The sequence below is a fragment of the Tachypleus tridentatus genome, chromosome 8 (genome assembly GCF_004210375.1).
Source record: "Tachypleus tridentatus isolate NWPU-2018 chromosome 8, ASM421037v1, whole genome shotgun sequence".
In the NCBI taxonomy this organism is placed as follows: Eukaryota; Metazoa; Arthropoda; class Merostomata; order Xiphosura; family Limulidae; genus Tachypleus; species Tachypleus tridentatus.
Genome location: NC_134832.1, coordinates 121338464 through 121365659, shown reverse-complemented (window position 1 = coordinate 121365659; position 27196 = coordinate 121338464). Strand labels below are relative to the sequence as shown.

The following is a 27196-nucleotide window of genomic DNA, read 5'->3' as shown; positions in this document are numbered from 1 at the left end:
AAATTTCATAACCTGATCAATCTTCCACTCCAAGCGAATCTACAGATATTAAGTACCATAACAATGTGTAGCTTGTTTATTTACTATTAACAAGTTTATGAATCTTTCCCAGTTTGGAATATTAAGTATCAGTATTTCGAAGCGAGAATCAAAACGTTTCTTACAGGTGCATCACGGGAACTATTATGGTTTGGCAGTTACGCTTATGCATCAACTATTTGAATTTCTCATGTTTAAGACAGCTCAATTACTAATTACACTATTGCGTTCATTTTGAAACATGCAACTCGCATGTCGTAACATCTGCGTTGTTACGGCTGTGTAGGTTATTATCTGCGTCAGGTTATTTGTTGTTGTTGTTGTTTCGGAACAAAGCACAAAACTATACAATGGGCTATCTGTACTCTGCTCACCACGGGTATCGAAACCCGGTTTTTAGCAGTGCGAGTCTGTAGACATGCCGCTGTGCCATGAGGGGGGGGCACCTGCGTTAAAGATTAGAAGTTGTTTCACCAAGTGGCTGTTGTACGCTAAAATACACAAAATGGGCGTGATGGTGTAAAACAAGCAGAAAGTGCTGGATCCACAACCAGGGTCTCATAAGTTCATAAACACAAGAAAAGGTTTAAATTACCCCCTTCCGAACATAGACAAATGGACACAACAGCTCGTTTGAAACATGTAAATCTCCACTGTGCATTCCTTCAGGGGACAAGTCTTTGAAACATTCAAGCATTTCGATTTCGAAAGTACTCTGTATCCCTCTAAAACGCAAGTAAAACGACAATTCCTTTAGTGCAACAAAGAATATTTCTTACCTTAATTATTTTATTTTGAAGTCGGAGTCCATTTAGTGTGTTGATTGCCTTTTCAGCATCTTCTGGACGAACGTAGTTAACGAACCCATAGCCCAGACTTTGACCTACTAATCAAAAAAATAGATTTAACATATATATGTGTGCATACCAAATCTAAGATGACATCCTTTCCACATACACACACAAAGACAAACCTGTAAGATTAAGAATTTGATCTTCTTTACAACCGAATAAACAAATCTATCAGAATAATACGAATCTACACTAGAGACTTCTGTGGAAGTAGAAAACTTTCGCAATATTGCGTTCGGTGTATGAAATAACTAGCGTTCAGACTAATAAGTTCAAAGCAAATGAAAAAAGAAATTCTCCAATTCTGTAAGTTTTAAATACTCGGTTATTTTCTCCCAACAAATCAACCATAGTTTGTTGGGTTTTTTTAAACACCTAATTCTCTACAATATAGTGAGCAATTATTGTACAATCAAGATCCTCTTGATTTCAACTTTACACTTCTTTCGAAATTGTGTCGTTGATATCATAAATGTCATTTCGCACACATCGCGTATCACGTTTTGTAACATTTGCAATATTGCGGTTGCGCAAACCATTGTTATTATGTGCATCAAATCTTCGAAATTAATTGTAGGTGTAACAAACACTAAGTTTATGACATATACAAAAAAATATTGAGATACAAGATCAGGAAATGTTGAGATTCCCATTTCTCTACACATTCTTAGAAAGTTAATTACATCATAAGCAATTACTGTAAACATCAACAACAACAAAAAAAAAAAACCCTTAGTGTAACAAACTAATTTATAAATACAATGTCGATGTTGGCCAAAATTTGTCATTACCCTGTACCTAGGGGGTGTAGTTTTATAATTTCCAGAAGTTGCTATTACTTCCTTTCAACAATATATATAACAGACATCTACATTTAGTCTTGTATGAATGTGGTGACAGTGATACGAAACGATAATATTGTATCGTGAAGCCGTGATACGGTTTTTATCGATACATCGTTTGATACAATCCATTATTCTTCACGAAGCTTATAAAAGTATTTTTACTAAAATTTAATGACTTAATGTATAAATTCAAAGCAGTCACTGCTTCAAGTGCAAAGATATTTACGTTAGAATTAATAATTTTTTATCTAAAAATTAAAATTTTATAGAATTTCTAAAACTCCGAAATAAATTTCTCTCAAACCTTTTTTTTAATAAATTATGTAAAGTCGGTCGATTTGACCAGCTTCATAAAACAAAATAAAATCAAAGTTATCCTTTTATTCCCCTCCCCATTTCTTTCTACAAATTACTTCAAATTGTAGCAATAAATTACAGTTACACTAGATAAGTTAAAGCTCTTAACATTGTACGTCTGTTTCTATTAAAAGTTTGTCTGAAGCTTTGTAACAAACCATTGGTAAATCTTTTGTATTTGGATACGTATCGTAACAGCCCTAGTTTATAATGGCGATATCTTCCAAAGTACAGGCCACAAACTGAATCTTTATTGAAAGACTGAACTATAACACGCTCTTCTAGCACTGAAAGTGGAAAATCTTGATCCGTTATTAAACTGTTGTTTGTAGTTAATCGCAAAACTACACAAATGGATATCTCTATCGAAACAGTTTCAAGCGTTGTACGATATTAAACGTTCTTTACTGGTTCATCTTTGTAGATCTTCTAAACATCGAAATACCTTTTCCACAGGTAGGTTTATAATGGGAAGAAGTTGATATTTAAAGCGAGAGATGTGAAGTTTAAGGGGATTCGTGGAAGATACTTTGTAATCAGGAAGAAATTTAACAACAAAAACAGGAACAAAAGGTTCCGATATAAATAATACGAAGTAAATCAAAATTATTTTATTACGGTTATTATTTTAAAAAAGAAATTACATGGAAGCTATACTCATTAAACAAAATAAATCCACTAATTATACAGTTTAACACTTGCATTCTCTGGAGTAACACTTGTATTTTCAGTTAATCTAAAACATTATGGTTCTATTTTATTTTATATATTTTACTTAATATATGTTTATATGGCTACGTAGTATAACAAAAATAATATATAATACATTGTTAAGACACGCGTTACAACAGAATCGAGAAATAAAATATTACAAAACAGTTTACAATTAAAAAGATATTTTAATTTGTAACGGATTTACCGTTATACGTTTAGTATCTACATCGATTTCTGTAGTTTTTCTGCATGTGACATATATTTTGACTGTATTGCGAAAATCCCTCCTATTCTCGAAATTAATAGAGAATTCTTCAGTGCGAAAAAAAATACTTGTTTCACGAAAGCGCGCAAGAATTTTGTCAAAATTTCTGCAAACTCGCGTTATTCTTATAAAAAGCGACTACAATTGGTCAGCTACAATCAGTGTTCTGTAGGCTTAAGAAGCTATAATTGTTATTAACGTCTATTAAACGGAAAAAAAAACCAAAAAACACTAGAGAATTCGACCAGGAACATTATAGATTTTACACATTACAAACCGTTCGACGTAGTGAATCATTTCGGACGTTACTGTTTTGGCGAGGACATTAAACATTCGCTGTAAGGAATCTGCTTGTAAGAGTGAGGCTAACCAAGAAAGACTTCATTAGCTGAAGCGAGGTGCAACAATATCAACTCAGAACTGGATCATCGATAAAGTATTTAGTTCTAGACCGAATATAAGACTCAGTACTGCCTGCAAAGTTTGTAAAATCTATTGTATATAAACCTCATATGCAATAACTATTAGTAAGAACCATTATTATAAAATTGTATTGTTGTTATATTTGTATATTAAAATATATTTGTTTTAAAAAAACAAAGAAAATTGTGTGTATCAATCTTGTAGGCAAATTAATTTAATACAAACATTTAATTAACTACTGAGCTCAAATCTGTGGTTACTTGAAACAGTAGTACGTTAACATATGTAATATAATACAGGGTGTTCAGAAAGTCACTGTGCACCTATACATGTATATGATTACAAAACTGCACAGTGACTTTCCGAACACCCTGTACATCGGATACTCATTCGGAAATACTAAATTATAGCACGTAACATAATAGATTGGAGGATTCGTTCCGGATAAATTATAATATGCAATAAATAAACAATTATTCTACTAACCCTGAAGAAGCCGCAAAGGCGAATCGTTGGTCAAAATAAAATCTATTCTTTAATATTTACCTGGAGAGTAAGGGTTTGTTTTTTGTTAGTTAAGTTTCTTAAAGTTTTATTATAATTAGTTTTTAATTTAAACAATTATTGAGAACTTAAAAGTTATTTCTAATTTTATTATGAGTAATTGACCGAAACAAGTTTTAGGCATTTTGGTTGTCGCGCTTAATATTAGTATAATCAACAATGGTAACGTAACGTCCACTAGCATCTCATGGAAAGTTAATAACAATTTAAGAAATCAACAATTACAGTATCTTCTAAATCCAATAACCAGTTACTTTTGATCTCAAAATCATAACGCTGTCAGCAGCGACTGTTTATAATTCAATAATCTGAAATACTATTTTGAACGCAGCTGTTTTCCAGAGTTGTCATGACAACCATTCTATGGTATCAAAAGGGGAAGGAGCATCTGTTTCCGTAGGGCTAACTAACGAGTTTTTCGTGTGCGCTATAGATTGGGTCAAACTTGCTGGACACGTGCCAAACATGTATAGTATACAACAAAAGCTAGCAGCAAACAAACGGAAGTATTCTGATCAGCTGACAAGCCTTACAATAATAGAGGACGTTACAATCGCGTTGGAAGGGAGATGGGGAATGGGGGGAAGCATTTGTAAGGAGCGTCACCTGGATGAACTTCACGCATCATTACGCAGTTCGGAACTTATCGTAGCGCTGTCTACGTCTGCAAATCTGAAGTTGTGTACTAATTCTCTGAAACCTACATGTTTTTCCTAAAATGTCATGTTTAAAACCTTGTTTGCTTCCGTCCCTAATCTACGTTATGTTCGATTAACAATCAGAAACTATGGTCCCACAACTAACTTTCCCAGCGTTGCTTCTGAATATTATGACGAAAAAAAAAAAATAAATAAATAAATAAAACAGTCTTCGATGAAACTGAAACGCGCAAAACGCTTTAAAATAAAAATCAGCAAATAAAAGTTATGTACGTTAGAAGTTCAATAAAGCATACAATTAAGCAAAGGAGTCAATTGTTACAACTATACTTAAACAAGTGCTGAAAGTTTTCCTCGCCGAGTATGAGCTCACAAAACCACTTTTCTAACCCAGCCTGCCTCGGGCACTTCACCATTTCCTAGTCTAATGCACGTTTTTATTTGGTTATTTAAAATTAGGAGGAATACAACGTTAAAGTCTTACACAATAAATAGTTATTAAAAAGAGATTTGCCCGACATGCTTAAGTGTATTGCACGCCTGAAAGTGCTAATACTTCATCGAAAATGTAGACTGCGTACAAAATGCACAACAACATAAACAGCTGCGCTATAATTACGTTTCACGTTACCAAAATACGGGATTCAGTTGACAACCCCCCCCCCCTTTTGCGTACGTTCGTGCTTTTCAGAACCTGGCCTAGTGTGTACGCAAAATGTAGCCATTCACGACCAGTTTCTAAAGAGAAATTTTAAACCCTCACTATGGCCATATGTAGATATACAAGCGTTCCTACCTTCCCCCCCCATTGAATTTATTATAATAATTCTCCGTATTTCTTATAGTTGTTAACTTATTCGTTTGAATAGCTTTTCATAAGAATATGAATAATTTACTTACCATAGTATTAGGTCGAATTTTTCCCACACAGATTCTATTAACTAATTACACTTCCCTTTATTGTTGAATTTTTAGTTCTCCGAGTAAAAGTTACAGTTACTTACAAAACTAGGTCTCCCACTCAGAGCCAAGTATGAAAACTTACAATGCTAAAACCTAGGTTTTGATACCTATGGTCGGTATAACACAGGAAATTCATTATGCATCTACTTCAGAACTATGTATTAAGACTGAAAACTTGAAGTAGCAATCGAGGGCGAGTGAGTAGTAGTCTTACCAATAATTGACGTTAGGGGTTATCTATCACCTACAAATTTAATGGATAACATTTTGTGGTATACCACAGTGTAAATTCCAGCACAAAAAATCCCTCTCAATAGGGCCTTAAAAACCTTAGATGCCTTATTACTATTAAAACGGTTACCCTTGGGAACTTGTGGTTAGCAAATGTGGTACACAAACTGTTACTGATTAACTTATTAAACAGAAACTAGTGCTACATTAGAACTGGTTACTGTTAATGTCTTGAGTAAAGTTATTATTACGAAATTTGACATTAAAACATTATAATTCCATGGTCTGTGTTACCAAGTTTTCTTAGTGAAAATAAAGGCCAATCATGCAGTTTTTAAAAGCAAATGTTTGCTGTTTTGGGGTTAAATTATATTGATAAACAATTTAACGCAAGAATTTTTTTTTACGTTACACGTGTTTTAGTGAAGGCCCACGTTTCGAAAGTGCTAGTTTTAGCCTCTTGTACAACCTGAAAAAACAACAAAAAAGACGTTAACTATAGTTTTCCTTTGTCGAGTTACGTCAGTTATACGTGCTTTAACGAAGGATAACGTGCTCAACTCACAGGGCAATGTGCTGATTTGACTGATAATTAGGTAGTCAAAGTTATACCACATTCCACGCCCAAGACTGCTTAGATAGCAGCTACGAGGCAATTTCAGTAGTTGAAACTTACGAAACCCCAGCAAGCCTCGACAGTTCGTAGCTGTGCTGTCGTTACTGGAAACGAGACATGTACACAGGAAGGGAGTTATTTCTCTCCCCCCCCCCCTCCAACAACAATTTAATATCCTTGATGACAAAATGTCAAAAAACACTCGATTCCATTCCTTTCAAATAAAACAGCTATGTTCACTAGACCAAGTCTTGTTATTCAGAAAAACGTTAACCAATCAGACAAGACACATTTCATGGTTAGAAGGAATGTTCTTGCTTAGGCCGGTCTCGCTCAGTTCTATTTACTCGAAAGCACATACAAATCTCGATACAAATGACGATGACCGAAGGAAGTTGAAATGTTATTCGCTCCTCTACGTACAAAAAAAGCAATCTCAACCCAAACGAGCAGTTTTTACAGCTTTTCTTCAGTCTTATAAGAGTCTTAAAACCGTGGTTTATTAAAGCTTCTCAAACAAGGTTATTGGGAGTGGAGGCTGCTATAACGCAATGCTCAAAGGTCATACCGTGCAGAGAATATGCTGTATTTGAAGGTCATACATACTTGGATGTGGACATGGTAAATACAATCTTGGTCTATAGCATTATATTAAAAAAATGAAACAAGTTGGAATTATGCATAGTATATCTAGTGAAAAAATAGGTACGTTAATTACGTCCGGGTAGCACGTACTGAACTGTACAAGTCTTCAGAACTCAGCTAAGACTGTTTATTTGGTGATAATGTTTAAGTTAATTCAGGTCACATCGATTCCTTGCTAATTTCATGTGATGAAACATCTTAAAATCTGAAAATTTCCCACTTCCTAAACAAATACTATAACTGTACATTATATTCAGCAGCTACAAAATGTAAATTTAGTTAAACAATGCTCGCACTTTATAACATGAAGTGGTAGCACTGTATATTAACTTAAATTACTCTTACCTAGTGAATTTTACGGTGCACTACTACGTAGAATTTATGAAACAAGGTAAGCAACTGCAAGAGAACTAGTCAGATTCATAAGAAGCCAGACCTTTCAAGAGAAACTATCATTTGTTAAAAATCACTGGTAGTACAAGTGATAACAATAAAAGGAAGGAAACAAATGAATGTCGTCATGACGAACGTTTACTCCTCGATTCAAACTAACTTTGAAACGCGTGAAACGAAGATAGTGATATGACAAACACCTGAATTGCTCTGTATAGCCATGAGTGCGAGCAGCGGGTTCTCACGATAATTAAACATGGACATTTCTGTGAACATCAGTAGAGTCGGTTATGTTGAGATGAATGTTGCTGCTGTTTTAGGTAAGGAAGTCTTTCTAACAGCATGAGTGACCACATGCGATATTGTACAAGGTTACTGGATCTGGTTCACTTGTAACAACTAAAGAATCCGTTATGGATTTATCGCACTGAACCTCACAGAATTAACTGAACTGATGGAATTTTGCAAGATGCACCACGTCGTCCTACATGCGTTATCCAACAGTAGGTTGAGGCGAGTAACAAGATGAAAACCATACCCAAAATTTAACTACTTTCCAAAGTTTCAGAAAGGAACAGGAACAAATCTTAAAATCTTACCTCTATAACGATTTTGCTCGAGATATGTCAATGTATTCCACTAGATGTACATTAATGAGATAGTAAATATTAGAAGCAGAGACATGATTGTGAGTAAAGCCAAATGTTCGTTACTGCTCATTAAAAAGTATTTTTGTTATAGACTGAAATAAAAGACCTTATTTTCTACAAATTACCATTTCAAACTAAATTCTGGACTTATATCGGATAGTTTCAAAAAATTATGAAGCCGCAATCATTGGAGTTTGTAAAATACGTTCTCTTAAAATGGTGTGCGTGTAAAAATAACAACTAAGCTGATTAATTCACCACAAAATTTTAACTGAAGTAGTTTTTCTCTTGTAATCCACAGTCGGCTGTATTCCTGTGTTGTAAATATTAGCGTTGTAAGCCCTCACGCTTATTACTCATCCAACAAGGATACTCAGCACAGACCAGAAAAATACATTTTACACACGAAGCAACTTAGGTGGAGAAAAGGAATTTAAATCGTTTGAAGATAAAAATATTTTACGATTTACACAGTGATGGCAGGTTTTAAAAAAAAATTCCCAGAATCTATTAAAATTTCACCCAACTTATAGGTAATTTACGGGTAAGAGATGGATTTAACCTTTCAGGTTTCACGCAATACTACGAAGCTGGACGCCCTCCTTCCTGTGGCGATTCAAAATTGAAGTACCTTTTTTTTGAAGGGGGGAGTTTTAGGTTTAGGTTCCCCCTCTATGCACTTGCATGGGTTGTACCCTCATGAATCCCGCACTGATCCACGGGAATAACGGTTTCTATTTCGAACGTGCCTCTACAAACTGACTTTTCCTGCACGTAGTTCGTTCCCAATTATCAGTTTTTATTTGATATTTATTATTATTATTTTAAAGATAGTGTTTATACTTAAATTTAAGCCCTTTTCTGTAAAGGTTTTCCTTGATAAATTATTTATTAAAAACATGTATGCCGCATGTTTTGCTGTACATTCCATTACATTATCGTTTTAATCGGGTTCTCTCTAAAACTCCGATTGCGAAAACTCTCAATGCTAATGTTTTTGTAGTTTGAACGTTATATTTAAGATTAACGCTGATGATGAAATTTAAACATCCGTAATAAAATACGTTTTTGGCGTTACCGTGTTCTTCATAAAACTTCGTTTTTCACTTGATAAAACAACAGCGTTTTAGCGCGATTAAAACGTACGGCACATATAGTGTTACGAATTATAATTATCTCTGACGAGTCTCCGATTTATTATATTACGTACTCGTATTACGATTTCAAACAGCCGGAAATTGTAATTTTAATTTAGCAGATAGTTGAATTTCGATATGTATCAAATTTATGATGTTTGCCAACAAAATAGAAAATAATCTATCATTCTTAACACATATTTTAATATACAAACAACAACACAATTGATATTAATTTATTACAAATAATAATTTATGTACAACAGTTTTACAAACTCATACAATAAGGAGTCTTATATCCGGTATCGAACTGAATATTTTATCGGCGATCCAGGTCCACGACAATCAAACTAATTCCGAGTGATATTGTTACGCCTCGGTTAAGCTTTTGCAGTCTTTCCTTTGCTGGCCTTAACCCCTTCTTTCTTTCTTTTTTTTTTTTTTTTTAATCGAGGAAGATATTTAATGTCTTAAAAACAGTAACGCCCGAAGTCAATTCTCCGAAGTTAAACATTTCGTAATACTCGAAATCTATAAAGTTCCTTGTCAAATTCTGTAGTTTTCCGATTAATAAGCGTTAATCACAATTATAGCTTCCAAGACTTATTGTTGTATACTAGCTGTAGTTAATCAATAATAATTATAATAACAACAACAACTGTCTCTCGGGTCATCGGTTTTATATACCAATTACGCGAGATTCTAGAACTTTCAACAATGTTCGAAAGCACGCTAGCGTTTTTTAAAACAAACATTGTTAATTCTCACTCCCAAGAGTCTTCTATAAATTTAAAGAACAGATGAAACTTTGACGTGTGCAATACACATCGAACAATATGCAACACATGCATAAAAAATACATATACCGAAACAAACGTAGATATTAAAATAAATGTATACTTACATCTGTTACAATAGTATGGATTTCCCACATTAGTCTGTAGTTCATGTTATAAAAACATTTCAAATTTAACGTGTATTTTACAAAGCTTTAAGAACAAAGATTACGAACTACTTTTGAACCCCAAAGAGCCAAACACTGATGTCAAAATATTTAAACACAAATTTATTTAATCGAAAATGTTTGCAGTATTAGCTATCAAGATAACAACCTTCGCTCATTTACGGTATTAAAAAACTAAACAGAGGTAATACCATTTCATTTTTAAACACAATATATCGATTATAAACGAAAATATAAAATTATGAAAACATTACGAAGCATTAAAGTGATTCAAGTTTTGCCATCCTCATGAACAGTTTTCCATCGTAATCCTTATTATTCATGAAGTCCGGCCAGACAGAATTTGCCTTACTTAGGCTTAATCCAAAATATAAACGCAAATTAGTATTTTTACGAGAAATCATAAATAATCAACTCGCTTCAATGAATATTGTAGGTTTAATTTTTAACCAAAATAATTCAAAATGATTATTGCAGAGCGTGACAGAATATTAACTGTATTGATTCAATGTGTAACGGATTTACTGTTATACGTTTATTTTAGCGCCTACGCTTTTTCTCTATATACACACTTGTGCAATAAACAGTCAAGAATATACATCACATGCGAAAGCAAGCTACAAGTCCCGCCTTTTCTCAGAATTTGTAGAAAGTTCTTAAAAGTGAGAATCAATACTAACTAACAAAATTTTTACTTTTTCCTGTTCCTAGGCATAGTGTTAATTTCCCAATTGCTTATGCCTAAAGTAAATGGAAAATACCTGCTTTTCTCTTAAAACTTTGCTTTTGTGACCTAGGAGCGTATAACGAAACATTATGGGAGACTATATTTGGGGGTTGATACAGGAAAGTGATTTACATTACAATCGCAAATCTCGATAAAATACTCACTTCTAAACATTTTTGTTCATTTTTGTATAACTTTAGTATAAATACATATAAACCTTGATTCATAAGTTGTGTTATTCAGACCTCATGTAAAGTGTGCAAATGTGCCCGTTTTTACATAGAAAATAGGTTAATTTCTAAATTTCATTATATAGGTCACAAAAGCAAAGTTTGAAGAGAATAATGGTCATTTTCTGTACTTTCACAACATGAACAATTAAGAAATAACATATACTATCCAGGAACAAAAATACATGTACATAGTTGTAATATTTGTTTTATGAAAACACGCTGGAATATTGTTTGAATGCCGAGAAACTCGCGTAATTCTCATGTAAAAAACAGACTCGCCGAAAGATAAGAGTATTAATATTATTGTTATTATTATTATTGAACAGCGACGTTCAGTGTGCTATAGACCTTGGAAACTATAACTGTGTTTAACGTCTATTAATCGGAAAACTACAAAATTTGACCAGGAACGTTATACATTTAGAATATTACAAACCATTCAACTTCAGTAAATTAATTTGAACGTTATTATATCTAAGAGAACATTAAATGTATTCGGTAAGAAGAGAGCTTCCAATCGGTGTACGGAAAATCATCGAAAGACATCGTTATTTTAAGCGAGGGTGTGACACTAATCAACAACTCAGAATTAAGCCGCTCATCGACCGTCGATAAAATATTCTGTATTAGACCAGATATAAGAATCAGTATTCTCTGCGAGTCTGTAAAACTTGTATATAAACCATTATTAACTATTAGTGATAACCGTCATTATAAATTGTATTGGTTTTATGTTTGTAAATTAAAATATATGTTTGTGTTAAAAAAAATAAAATTGTGTGCATCAACCTTGTTAGCAAATACCAGAAATTCAAACTTTTGGTTATTTGAAATAATAATACATTAACATACGTAAAGTAATAAATCGGAGACTTGTCCGAAAGAAATAATACGTTACAAATGTAATTATATTAATGAAAGAATACAGCGCGCGCACACATACAAATACACCCTATACAAACATTTCTTCTAACTCTTACAAACACCACTTCGAATATATATTTTTGTCATAAGCAGACCATTGCAGGAACCTTTTCATACCGTTCAAAACAGTCTCACCTGTAACTTTGTCTCTGATAAGCTTGCACGATTCCACTTCTCCGATACTGGAGAACAAACTTCGGATCTCCTCCTGGGTCATGGTCTGGGGCAGGTAGTTCACGATCAAGTTCGTGTTACAATCGTCTACCATGTTTCCTGTCTGGACCGAGTTGTGAATGGTGCCGTTCTGCTGTGACACAACTGTGGTCGAGTCCATGGCGTACGCTGGTCTCACTGAAATATTGAAAACAATCCTTACTGAAACGTCCGTTGTAAAACCACATGAAGATCGCCAACGGTCTTACGAAACGGTGGGTAAAGTAATAAATTACTTTACTAATATCTATTAGTGAGCTTGAGCTTTACTCCCCCCCCCAATATCGTATTAAGTTTCCAAAGAAGAAAATAGTACAAAAATCCTTCTAACTCACTCGTATATTTACTGCTTAAATCCCAGTATACAAATTTATCGTAAGCTTAGTATGAAAACTAGTTTCTTATTGCTTTTCCAAATGATAGGTGGTTTTGTTGTTTTTTTTTACAATGTACGATATATGCTATTGTATAAAGGAATGTACTTTTTTTCTTCATAGAAACATCCATTCTCAACCTACATTGGCCGCATAACGAAATTAGGGTAAGAAACTCCAATAAAAAACAAAACAAACATAGTTTTATATTGTGAAATAAATTTGGGTAAATTACATAGAAATAGCATTGTTCAATTGAAAAACCAAACGATATCCACCCCCAGTAGCACAGTGGCATGTCTACGGATTTACAGCGCTAGAAACCGGGTTTTGATACCCGTGATAGGCAGAACACAGATAGCCCTTTGTGTTGCATTGTACTTAACTACAAACAAAATGATAATCCTATGGTTTATTTAAAAACTTGCGTGAAAGCAAGATCACTGAACTACAGAATTAAAGCACTTACATGCTTATCAAGCAACAGTTACATTTGTTATCTGGATATTGTAATATGTAGAAGAGGTTTAAAATAGCATCACATTTAACTTGTAAGAACGACAACAGGCTTTTTGGATTTCAGCTTCTACTCGACTTCAGTACATGTAACCTAATCTATTTTCCTCAAAATCAAGTTTTCATGAATCTTATAGTTTCGATACAGATAAACCAAATATTGTGAAGAAATTATGTCCATCTTTCTCCTATTTTGACGTTTTAGTTCTACTGTAGACATTTTATAAATTACGATTTGCCTCGAGTAAAGCTTTCCAATTCGACTACGAGTTAAAGCAAGCTTTGTAATCACAGATCTATAACAGATGGATGCGAGTATTGTGCCAACATTTACTATGCTAAAGCCCAAAATCACTTCATTGAAATCCTACTTTATATTGAATAAAAGTAATATACAATATTTCTTATTTCTAAAAGCTTCGGTTTGCTTCGATATAAAACTAGAGCCGAGATTGAACACATCTTGAAAACCTCTTTCATGAATGGGAAATGTGATTACGTTTTAAGAAATAAACATTCAGCTGCCACCTGGCGCCGGTACGTCGTTGATGCTAAATTGTCCTTTGAAAGATATCTTTGTCGTCACCTCCAATGTTGGAGTTGCGTGACAACGGTATTACATATGTGATCAAGCAGTGTGTCACATGTAGAGGCTTAACCAAGATACACCCATTCTTGGAACTTCTAATATTGAAGTTTGTTCTATTTATATTCTGTCCAACTCAGTATATTTGTTACACACACCTTTAATATAACATTAACGTTTTATAAAAGTTGTCTAGTGATTAACAAAAAAAAAATTTAATTGTAGCAATAGTGGATGCGATCAGCAACAAATTCTATATATAAATGTAACCAGTACCATGTGCTAATATCTTTAAAAAAAACATTTATTTTAAAATTAAATCGATATTTATTGATGTTTTCAAAAAGACTGCTACGAAGTTGGTTATGAACAAACATTATGATATTACATTCAAGATTGTTGGGAAAGCAGTAAATAGTCCAAATTACGTAAAAAATAATGAATGATCCAAGATTTCCAGCGAGGTGCAACAAACTGAGCACTGAGGAATTAGTTGGTTAAACAATTAGTTTAAGCTGCTCGGCAATGAATTTATTCCGAATAAAGAACTCATTTACGACGAGTTGACAGAAACACTAGTCTTCAGTGCTAGTTTTATCTTACTGTTTGTGCATAGGTGCAATATTCGTGCATATATTATGCTTGCATGTATATAGTTATTCATTGCGAATCAATTTAAATCATCGTATCTCTTCCAACTTGATGGTGTTAAGGTTACAGCCGACATTTAAATTATTTTCACCATTATCGTTCATCAAGTCTCTTCTTTCTTCAGTAATCCACTCGTTTGTTTTTTTTCTTCTTGGGAGAGTGAATTCGTTTTCTTCAGCACAACAGAGGTGCTGTGTGTTCAACCAGCCACTCGTGAAATGAATGGCTCTGGGAAATTGGATTGGAATCGCTAGTTATAACTTCAATGTTTTCGGCTTTTGGTGATTTGTTCTTATTGACAAAAAGAAATTTGGATGGATTTGCATGTTTCATTTCACTTTCCCCAATTCTCTTACTTCTTTTCTTCCCACCACGCGAAATGTGAAAGATTTAAAAAATTATATATGCCAACAATTAATTATGACAAGAACTTCCACGTGGAGACACCGCGAAACGGTGTTGAATTTTATACCACCTTGAGATGGGAAGCATCAAGTTTGATGAACTATTGTCATTCGTAACTTAGTCCCTTATTTGTGTATCCTATCGTTATCTAGCAGTATTCGACAAGCTATGAAAGCAAGGTTTTGTGTTTAATTACTTCGTATTGTGTCTCCAATAGATTTAATACGATTAGGTTAGGTTTACGATTGAGTTAGGAAAACGAGACGCTACATAAAAAGGTGAATTACAAAGAAGTTTTAAGTGTTTTAATTATACTTTGAAAACTTCAATTGTTGTTTTAACATACAAGTAACCCAGCTACAGTAATCGCAGTAGCTTCATTATAAGCAGGGCCATGAAAGAACCAGGACAATGAAGAACAGAGAATACGCTTTAAGGTTGCTGATAATACGAGGGCTGTTCAAAAAATACGCGGACTGTCTGAATTGCGCGGCTCCAGTTGGTTCCAGGGGAATCCGCTTGGTGTCGCTAGGTTCGCACAGATCAGCTGATTACGACGCCATTTCCCGATTGCAGATATCTTCATTTGTGTATTAGCTACGCGGTTTCAAGTGAAGTGCGATTTTTTCGTTTCGCGGATTTCAGAATGAATGACCTGAAGGAGCAACGACTTGCTGTGAAATTTTGTGTTAAACTTGGAAAATCTGCGACTGAAACTTTTGTTATGCTTAACACGGCTTACGGTGATGTTGCTATGAAGCGTACGGCATATTTCAAGCGGCATGAACGTTTTAAGGATGGTCGACAGTCCATTGAAGATGATGAGCGTCCTGGACGTCCTTCCACGTCAACTGACGACCCACACGTCGACAAAATCAACACCTTGGTGCGGGCAAATCGACGTCTGACTGTCATGGAGCTTGCTGAAGAGTGTGGGATATCAGTTGGATCTTGTTACGAGATTTTGACCGAAAAATTGAAGATGCACCGCGTTGCTGCGAAATTTGTGCCTCGGAACTCGTGCGTTTTAGGCCAAACATTCGATCACTATTCTTCCCCACCCCCCACCCCTACTCACCTGACCTTGCTCCTTGCGATGTTTTCTTGTTCCCCAAACTCAAAAGACCCTTGAAAGGAAGAAGATTTGAGACGATTCCCGAGATTAAAGCAAATGCGACGAAGGAGCTGGAGGACATTAAAAAAGAAGCGTACCAGGACTGTTTCAACAAGTGGAAACACCGTTGGGATAAGTGTGTGCGTTGGGGAGGAGAGTACCTTGAAGGGGTCCCAGACCTGTAACTTCTAAATAAAGTACATTTTGTTTTATAACGTCAGTCCGCGTATTTTTTGAACAGCCCTCGTATATAAAATTCTAAATACCCCAGTTTTAAACACATTAGTAGCACAACTTTGGTGTACCATTAAGTTGTATATCACTACGTCACTGGTGAAATGTCCTACAGCTGTGCACGAAGAGGCGTTAACTCATCCAGTAAGAGATGTCATTCATTCTTTTCCAGCTTGGTCCGAGGTATACGATTTGTTGTTTATCCCATCCTATCTAGCTTTGATCAGTGTTTTTGAAGACTGAAAATTTCCAGTAGCAGTAAGTTCGTGTTCATTTTGTAGTTCATTTCATTGCAAATCCAGCGTTTGATTATGACGGTGCACAAAATACCCATAAAACACCTTTACCCATAAAGCTAATGCTACTTTATTTACAAAGTAATCAGCAGGTTACCAAGCTAAACAGTAAAGTTTCTTAGTGGATAGTTTTGTTTGTTTGTTTTATCGTATATTGTTTAAACATTAAGTTTCCTTCTCGTGCTAAGCACTTATCTGAAACATTTTAAAGAAAACCGAAATAAGGCAAACGACCCGAGCGACAAACGTTCAGTTGAAATGCACGCATGAAAAGAAAAAAATTAAAGACTTCGTAAAAATACAGAGAAATCCTGAACTTAACTTAAAGAAGCATTTATATTCCCCTTCGAAATTATGTATCACACCTTCAATAGACAAACAGATTTTGCTGAAAAATTATGTTTACTATCGGTCGAATTAAAACTGTTACAGCGAGATTAGTAGCGATAAAAACTTATTGAAGTCAAAGAATTAGAACATTTGTTCCAAAAACCTTTGTTTCTCTCTCTCTCTCATACTGGGCCAAATAAGTTGATAACGGACCAAAAAAACCTACATTTAGCTTTTATCAGAACACATAATAAATAGCCAAGTGGTAAGATTTGATGAATTATGTATAAATAACCAAAATTCTTGAACTTTTCTGGGCGGAAACGCAGAGTTGTCACAAAGCTCTCGAATCTGTTACTTAGATACACGTTTGTTAAACCTTTACAAATAGAGATGATTAACTATTTATCGTTATTGTATATATATATAGTTTATTTATTTACATTGTGTGCATGTGTCCTTTAAATCACCACCAATAACCTATAATAACTTGGATGTTTGGATCCACGTCACACTTTTTTTTCTTCATTCAATTTGCACATTTTAGTGAAGACAAATGTCACTATTTCCAGTCAGTAATATCAAAACATTAAGTACTGTTATACAAGATAAATGAGCATGAAATAATGAGAAATATGTTTCTAATAAACCAGATTTTACCTCCTCCCTCAACAGACTTCAGCGATAAATCTGTGGACGTTAACGTTAAAAATCGGATTTCGATACCTATATTGTGGGCACAGTAACATAGTCGAATGTGCAAGATCTGAAATGAACAACAAAAATTAAATTTATCTTAAACATTTCCAAGCGATTTTCTTAAAAGTACAAATCAATTATTTGTTCGGTGAGCACGATGCACACGTGAAGATGTACCAGAAACACAACAATACTAAGTGCAAAAATATATTTAAACAGATGGTGAATAGATAAGATTGGCCATTACGAGTTTACACAAGATGCGAATTCCACAAACATATTCAGTTTCCCGGGAATATCTTAAGAAAAAAAAAGGTTTAAATGATAAACCAGGGATGTAGCGAAATTTAAAAACTGACGCTAATATCATTGTACGAGATGATTTTTAGGGTTAGTGTATACTGTAAGCTTCAAGGAATTCTGGGAGGGCAAAACTACTCAAAGAGCTTGTTTGAGTATATTAGTAAATTTATTATCAGCCAAAATATATGTACGTATTAGCTATTGAAAATAATTATTATACAAAAGTTGAACTTTACCAAAAATACCGCTGGAGCTGGAAAAACATTGGCTATTTTAGGGTAAGCCTAGTTACGTTTCTACTGGTGGAAGCTTTCACCGTTCGTTCGTGTTTTATTACTACTTTCACAGAAACACTACAGATTCGAAATATGTAAAAGGTAATAAATAAATACTTGATAAAAAGTCAAACAGAAGTGGATATATAAAATTAAATGTTTTAATCAATAATACTGAAAAAATATAATATTAGTATAGTTTTACTTCATCCATATTTTTTTTAAGTGTACTAATTAACCGGTCAAAATAGCCACGGCCTTTGTCACTATTAAGAAAATGGTATTAAAGGGTTCTCAATTTAAGTATTAAAAGCGATGTGTACGATGAAGAAATCGGTACCGCCATCTTATAAACCACGTTATTTTATCCATCGCATTTACTACTCTGGCGCCGACTGGTCACATGTCTAAACTAAAAAGCATACAAGATGAATTCCTTCTCCGCAGAGAAGATGAAGCACTCCCAATTGAAGCAAAATCACTTTACAAAACAAGGCGGGGGGATTCCTTTAAATGGACTTGCAAGTGGAAATTGGAAATGCAAGTCCATTTAAAGAACGGTTTGAATTTTTAGGTAATAAAATTACTTAAATGGGCGAGTGTACACGGTTTATCTCCACAGTTCCAATTACCAGAGGATAGCTATGTACGTTACTTTAAAATTTAATTTAACGAGAAAGACGAGACAAATGAAAATCAGTTTAGCAAACACACATTATTATTCAGCCGCGAGATTTATGTTTCCAACTAGAACTATGTAGAATTTTCACGGTTAATCTTGTTTTAAAAAGTTGCATAATTATCGATCACGAGAAAGTGGATGGTTAAATTGGGCATCTTCGTGACAAACTGACCACGCCCTTTTAGGTTTACAAGCAGCAGCGACAAATTCAGAATTATTTGAAATACAACGTCAAAATGCACCAGACAGTCTGCTATAGTGGGCGTCAACTCAAGGTTTTGCAGCATGCACGAGCTTCGTAAACCCGCGGCACGTGATTAATTCAAGCATTCCTTTTAAAGGACCTTGCTGCCACCTATATTAAAGAAAGAAAATGTGAAATTTGCACCAATTGAAGTGGGTGAAATATTTCATATGAACAACGTCATCACAAAACTCACTCACGCTTTGATAACAAACATTTATTACTATTAGTAGTAACAATAGTTTTGTTTATTTGTTGTCAAATACAAAGCTACAAAATGAATTACATGTGCTTTGCCCATCGCATGTATCGAAACCCAATTTCTAGTGTTATGAACCTTCAGATGTGCCGTTGAGCTACCACTAAGCAATAGTATTATTAATACTAGCCGAGGAGTACCTGTTAGCAAAGTAAAAACTGCATAGAATAAGTTTAGATAATGTTTCCCTTCTTTGTTATTAAATTTCTAATGACCTCGTTAGATGCTAATTATATACTATACTTTATAGAAGGGGGAAAAAAAAAAACTCATTTAACTGATTAGATACTGGTGTTTTAAAATTCAAAGCCAAGAATATACAAAAAAGGTGGCAATGTATACTGTTTCGGGACCTCTACCCCATTTCTCTAGTAAAGACAAAATACCGCATGTGCACAGTCAAGCTACCATACAAAAATTAAGGTAATCGAACAAGGTAACTCTGGGTGATGAATGTTGTAAACGTAAACATACACGTCTATGAAAAGACAGCAGTTTGTCCCAAATATTAACAATCAACTCCCTCAAAACGTCCTCATTTTAAGCGCTTTTTTCATATTTTCATTTTAAACCGTTGCGTTTAGTACATCAAAAATCAAATGATACAGGCTCTCATCATTGAACATTATAGCAAGTGCGTTAAATACATTGTTTTAGAGATTCCCCATTATGTTAGCTTTTTTTTTTTTTTTTTTAATACAAGTTTTCAGGCACCAGCTAAAAATCGTCACATGGAAAATAATTTTGGCACAGCCTGAATTGTTGAAAATGCGAGATATAAATTACTATGGTTGATATCCATGTAAATAGCACCTACACAGCGTTACAGCTACGTCATTTACTCGCTTTAATCTCTATTCGAAAGCTTTACATTCAGAGTTACAGAGAAAAGAAGTACCAATAACGCCACGGGAAACCCAAAACACTCGCCTAAGTTCCCATTTACCATCTGCAATTAGGCCAATACACTGGACACTAGATTTATTAAAATAGTTTTATATTAAAGAAAAAACAGATTTTGTTCCCTAGCATATAGCTGCAACATCTTAAATAATCTCTGCATCCAAATTAATCTTAAAATTATAGCTTTTTTTATGCCATATTTGGAAGAATATATTCTACAAGCTGAAATAGAGCCGTATAGTTTAAAAAATGGTAACGGTAGATTATCAACAAAAATTATTTTAGTTGTTACAATAAAGTTTACTAATTTAGTTGTACTCTATTCTTCCCTAAGAAAAAAACAAAAAGAGATTATATATACATTAAATTCGCATAACTTATGCACTAACGATAAACAAATTCATATTTACATTATAATTATATATTCAGCGCGAGTTGTATCCCTAATAGTAACTTCACATAAATTAGGCCTATCTTGGCAAACAAGCTATCGTTGGGTCTAACAAAGTTAAAATTTACCGTTACCGCCGTCACTGTAGCCTTATTTTCTTTAAATAACAAGTTACAGAAAATACCACGTTCTAGGAGTATTAAACTGTTAAAAAACATAACATTCGATTAGGTTATAAACTAACAACTAGTTGAAGATCTCGGGCAAAATAGACTTGCAGTACTTGAAATTTATGAATAAAGATGGCATGTTTTCTCTGTATCTTGAAAGCTGCGTGCAGTAGTATTAACCAACTGCATACGGATGTCGCTTTTATTTAATAATGTTAAAAAACACTAATAAATTCTACCCTTTTTTCACTCAGTTATGTTTTTAAAAATCCTATCGTTGTCATAAAATAATGTAATGCAAATGTAATATTAAGCAGTGAGAGACTTACATATATTTTTAAATCAAGTATTGTATACACACCTAATCGGATACTCACTGGCACTAAAATATATACATTTAGGTTTTGTCTCGATATATGAATTTCAACAACAAAGTGCTTTGAAGCATGTCTTGATAAAACATGTAAAGAGACGGTTTGTCAACATTATTTTTGTTACAGATCAAGGCGATACATTAATGTTATCGTACTGTTTTTTTTTTTTTTTAAATATACATTTCTATTTTCATAAACTGGCTTTGTTCCCATAAACGTTACGTTCCTCATCGGTTATCTAATTTTTTCTTTCAGAAGATTTATTTTAACTGTTAGAAAAACAAATGGTTTTCTGAAAATTCAGTTTGCCAACTTACCACTTACTGAATTTCTTTTTTAAAAACATTGTTTTCACATACATCGTAGTTAAAAATTGACAGGAATGAATGAATTCGGCTGTACACAAGGAGTTAGGATTTTGAAGTACAGAACTTAATTTTACAAAGAGTGAAGTGTTGTGATAACTTTTCACACACCAAAAAAAATGTTTATTCGCTTGTACTAAAACAAGTAATTTACTTGAGACCAACAAACCATTAGTTACAGATGTTTTTCGAATTTTATAACACAATTTAGAAATTCTAGCAATATGTTTTTAAGCTGAAGAACGTAATATCAACACACTTAAAGCATCGTTGACTGAACATATTTACAGCGAATACATTTGAAAGAATCTTATGATGATAATACCAAGTTTTCGTCTATCCTGAAATGCGTGTGCACAGATGTAAATATTTTATTTGGTATTTTGTACAACACATTAAAAAAGTTTTTATAAAAATCTAACGCTAGGTCGTAGAATAACAGTAAGTTTATTTAGTAATAATATGATAATACTAAGTACGGAAAAGCTCAGCCCTAATTAAACTAAAGCGAAAAACGTACACAGTTTACAGTGTTAATGTATCTTTTTCTCGAATATAGACGGTACGTTCATAATGAAAGCTTCGTAAGGTTAGTTAGGCCTACGACAATTGGACTTGTACATTTTTGTGTGCGGTACGCGATTAGAATTATTTTGCATTATTCTGTATTTAAATTCCGTTGCGTGCGTGAACACGTGTGTGTTCTTATAGCAAAGCCACATCATGCTATCTGCTGAGTCCACCGAGGGGAATCGAACTCCTGATTTTAGCGTTGTAAATCCGTAGACTTACCGCTGTACCAGAGAGGGACAAATCCTGTTGCAATGACGATACTATTCTAACCGCAAATATTTTGTGGCGCTCTTTTAGTAGTTACAGAAAAGTAACTTACAGAAATTTAAAATTTTAAGTACAAGTTCTTAAATTCTATATTACGACTCAAAATGTACGTTGACAACACTCAACGGACAACACTCCTCTCCACTATTGTTTGTGATGTTAACAACTTATCTGCTCTTTTTGTAAGCTGCAGAAGAAAGTCCTGATAAGAAATATCGACTAATCCTCTTCGAAAAATGTACGTGAATAAAATTAATTTCAAATTAAAAACTGAATCATAGTGCATGTATTAAATCGAATACTAAATAATCCAAACCAGTATCAGTTCAAGTTAACTACCAAGTCTGCTATTATATGTCTAAAGTGACAACAAACAGCCTGAGCAATGAATACTGTACATTAATGGCTAGGGCTTGTATTTTAAAACATGCAAACTTCAACTGCTACCATACCTACCATTTTTACTTATAGAAGAGGAGCTGTTATAGTTAATTCTCTCAATTAGTAACAAAAACTGCAAGTTAGGCATTAGAACATTTCTGCTTATTTGTGAACACCAACGTAAATTTCAGTTAAATAATCGTTAAGTAACCTCCACTAACACATTTTACTTTCGTTATATGGTGGTACAAATGTGCATTGGTCGCGCACACACACACGAACTAGAAGCAGCCTTGCTAAATAGAGTATTATTAAAGTACAGTAGCATATAGTCTCTTCCTATTGTCATTTAAAACTTCAAAACGGAAAACATTTACAGCTACTTTGAGAAACCAATAAACATGATTTTTCCACTTTAATTTTAGAACTGCTAAAAATGCTTTAACATTATCAAAACCACTAATCTTGTACAAATAAAGTTTGTTTGCTCAGCGAACACCTATTAAGTCACATTATAAAATACTTTCTTTCACGGAACACGTAAATAACGATGTTACCTTCCCCCCATCTCGTTCTTGTTCATAAGATATTAATTTACATATAGCTGTACAGTTGAATCTACGTAGAAACAGAAGTTGCAGAAGTGCACATCTGCTAAACGTTACGCACGAACTTCAATACCATTGTGTAAAGGCTAAGTAAAAACAAGTTTTTTAAAACTCCAACTGCAGAAAGAAAATCGTATCGAAGGAGCTAATACGCGTACTGTAGATTCAACTAGACCAAGAACAGCTTGCTGACGTGATGGTTACTATGGTAACCAAATCCGAAACACTGCTTTGTCGTGTGCTTTATCGATTAAGTGCCCCAATGCCATCATAGGTTCAAGGTACAAGTACCACAGTGTTCACCGTTACTACATACATTCTTCATAGCTCTTACTTGAGCACACTCACAATTATACACTGCCCTTCTCCAGAGGCCCATCACCTTGAAAGATACGTTTTTAAGTTACATGTTTATCGCCGCGTTATAAAACAGATCCGAAACGTTGTTAAAATACAAGTAAATTCGTCTTCTGATAAAAGTATTGATTTTTATCTATAAACGTTGCGTAAAAATAAATTATTCAGTCACTTCAGTTACTCGCGATGTCATCGGAATACAGTTTCAAAACATCTTTCGGCGACTCTAAATGCCCTCCCCTCCACACATGTTAAATTCAAAGATGGAAGCTCCCTTTACTCTAGTACATAACCAGTTATTCGATAATTACTTTTAGATTTATTTTCGTTCTTCTAAAACTAAGCGAAGGTTCTTACGTACTCATTTTCCAGAATTTTGTTTGTGTGTTTTATAAATTATCGTTAGTTTATACAACTACTGTAACCAGCGTTTAAACTCACCTATTATTTGACGTCACACTTCATTATGCTAATTATAAAAGGTAATTGTTTAGTGTGAACGCTTTCCAATTTATTCCTCATTCAACCACATTTTATCACGCATTATTTTTCACCCAAAAAGTAATACAAAATACTTTTTTTTTTTATTCATCGTAAGTTTTGTTCAACGACAAACGTTTATCGCACAATAAAAACCACAATTTCAAACTAGAACGGGTGAAGTTCCTCTGGTAACTGACGTCATACACGTCAACAGTTAACCCTAAAATGTGATTATCACGTATAACTGCTTATGTGAGAGGAGAAACATTATCTACAGGGGCCGCGAGCTACGATATGTCTGGTTCAGTTGCCATCATTCTTCGGTAGCGTCTGGAACAAGTACATTATACGAAAAGGGGGAGAACCAGAAAGAAGAAAAGCCATGCAGGAATATCTAATGGTGCTGATTCCGAGATCTTATGTGAAATATTTAGGTAGTAAACACACAGCCCTTACAAACAACTACGGAACTACCAATTCAAACGGCTACTGCTTTCGCAGTGCTTTATAATGTATATACGTCGTTGCGACAGTTTCTCTACGTCTACTTCGTCGAAGTGGATGTAATACAGCAATAATACGTACTTAAAAACGCATACATGATTTCTCGATTTACTCAGATATTCGAAATAAATAAACCTTGTTTTATCCGTTATAAAAGTTTCTTTAAAAGTTTTGTAATTTCGTAACAAGTCTGTGATATCAGATTTTAGAACTGCTTGAAGTTTTAAACCTACTCGTGTTTCTAATATAGAAATGGTCACCTGAGAAACCGTTTCTCATTATTTCTAAGCAACTACGTGGGAAGAGTTTGTAAACATGTGTTATAACGCATTTCTTATACACACACACTTCAAACCTCAGATTAACTGATAAGCGATGTTCGTTTGAATTTCGCGCAAAGCTACACGAGAGCTATACGAACTAGCCGTCTCTAATTTAACAGTGCAAGCTCTCTAAAATTCCTACCCATAGGGTTAAAAATACAAGATAATGTAAAGAAGCAGGTCTGTAAACGTTTCTAAGAAAATCCTATTTAATAACACCATGAAATATTTCTTTGGCCACCGAATCGACTATTTTTGTTGCGTTTTTTTGCAGTTCCTCTATCAGTTGTTTGTTTTTAAATTTCGCACAAAGCTACACGAGAGCTATCTGCGCTAACCGTCCCTAACTTAACAGTGTAAGACTAGAAGGAAGGCAACTGGTCTTCACCACTCACCGCCAACTCTTGGGCTACTTTTTTTTTTTACCAACAAATAGTGGGATTGATCGTCACATTATAACACGCCCCCACGGCTGAAAAGGGGAGCATGTTTGGTGTGACGGGGATTCGAACCCGCGATCCTCAGATTACGAGTGGAGTGCCTTAACCACCTGGTCATGCCGGGCCTAATAAGCAATGAGTAGAATATCGTAAGTACATTCAATGAAAGAAATTGATAAAAGCCATTAAACAGACCACGGTACTATGATTACAATACAGTTCTCACATATGATCACATTCAGCTTCCATTCTCGGAAAGCTTGTTTTTAAATTTTGCAAAAAAGTAACTAAAGGGCTATCTGTATTGATAATCTCCATTTAGCAGTGAAAGACTAAAGGAAAGACAGTTAGCCAACACAACCACTTCCAAATTTTGGACTACCCTTTTACTAATAAATAAGGGGATTAACCATCACATTATTATGCATTCATGGCTGAAATGACGATGATTCGAATTTGCGACTAGCAGTTTGCAAGTAGATCATCCTAACCACAAAAATATCTCAGGGCTCTAGGAACGTGTATTAAACTTTCAATATAAACGGGTATATGGGGTTTCATTTACTTGTCAGTCACGAGTGTTACAATATAAAAACAGGTTTAAAATATGAGCTTCCACTAGGTAATGAAACAGACTTTAAGAACAGTTGAGAATTACAAATTCTAACAACGTTATAACCCACCAACACAGATAGTTCTACGAAAGAGTTACCCAGAGAAGATTTATATGGCTGACGTCACCCTCTCAGAAGATTATGGTAAATGTTATTATCCCACGTGAACTTTTGTTTCATAGTATTAAACTACGTCTACTATGCCTAAAGATCCTTTAAATCAACACGGCCTTTAGAGTGTTTAATATCAAAAGTAATTTATTCGTGCCAAATTTCCACGCATTTTAGCAATTATCACTTCGTCTAAAAGGGTAACTTTGAAATAAAGGTTAACTCTTACACGTATTGCTGTAGTTTAAGTTTAAATGTTAATAATTTCAGTGTCCCCAGCTGACGTTCTTGATATAAGTAGAGAAATATGTAAAAATGAAAACTTGAACTGGTCTGATGACGAGGCTTTTTAAAGTTAAAAATAAGATTAAAAGCCAATGTGACATAAGAAACAGTTAAATAAAATAGAACTAAAAATTTTTCACCTCACATGACTGAAACAGTTAAATAACCAAACACGAAAACGAAATTGGTATGTCAGAAAAATACATCTGTTCCACTAAATCTCCAGGAACTGATAACAAAGCCATCAATGTTTTGATGGTTGTGAGGATACATTCAAGTTAGGTTACAAATAAATAAGGGACCGATTACTGACAAAATAAGCTAGAGACATATCGTCTGAAATAAAAATTGTTCAACAGGTCTAAGATCGAAAACAAGTGCGTTCAAAACCACCACTTCGATTCATATAATGAAGGATAATCAAAGCCTACCTCATTGAGTGACGATACAGTGAACCAAAACCTACCTACTAAAACTTTTGTCATTCTAGTAAATACATACAGGTACGATATACTAAAAACACTTGCACTGAATTTACATGTATATAAAACATCTGGATGTGAAGGTATAGTTCGACTCACTTCTTCGTAATTTCATTAAGTAAAACTATTAGCGACAGTGTACATACTGAAACCCATCCACCCAGGAAGATGTAACGTTTCGAATG

At 34.1% G+C, this 27196-nt stretch overlaps 1 protein-coding gene across 5 annotated transcripts in view; it reads right to left on the bottom strand.

The window, feature by feature from the left end:
• LOC143223362 (ELAV-like protein 4) overlaps positions 1 to 27196 on the bottom strand; it is a 141276-nt gene that overhangs the window by 8528 nt on the left and 105552 nt on the right. For 3 of the 5 annotated variants that reach the window (XM_076451247.1, XM_076451245.1, XM_076451249.1), the window contains 2 exons: positions 12335 to 12550; positions 819 to 925 (listed from right to left, as the gene is read on the bottom strand). In XM_076451247.1, coding sequence (XP_076307362.1) covers positions 819 to 925; positions 12335 to 12533 — 306 coding nt within the window. In that variant the 5' untranslated portion in view covers positions 12534 to 12550. The remainder of the gene's footprint in view (positions 1 to 818; positions 926 to 12334; positions 12551 to 27196) is intronic. The other 2 variants (XM_076451248.1, XM_076451250.1) reach the window with 1 other exon arrangement.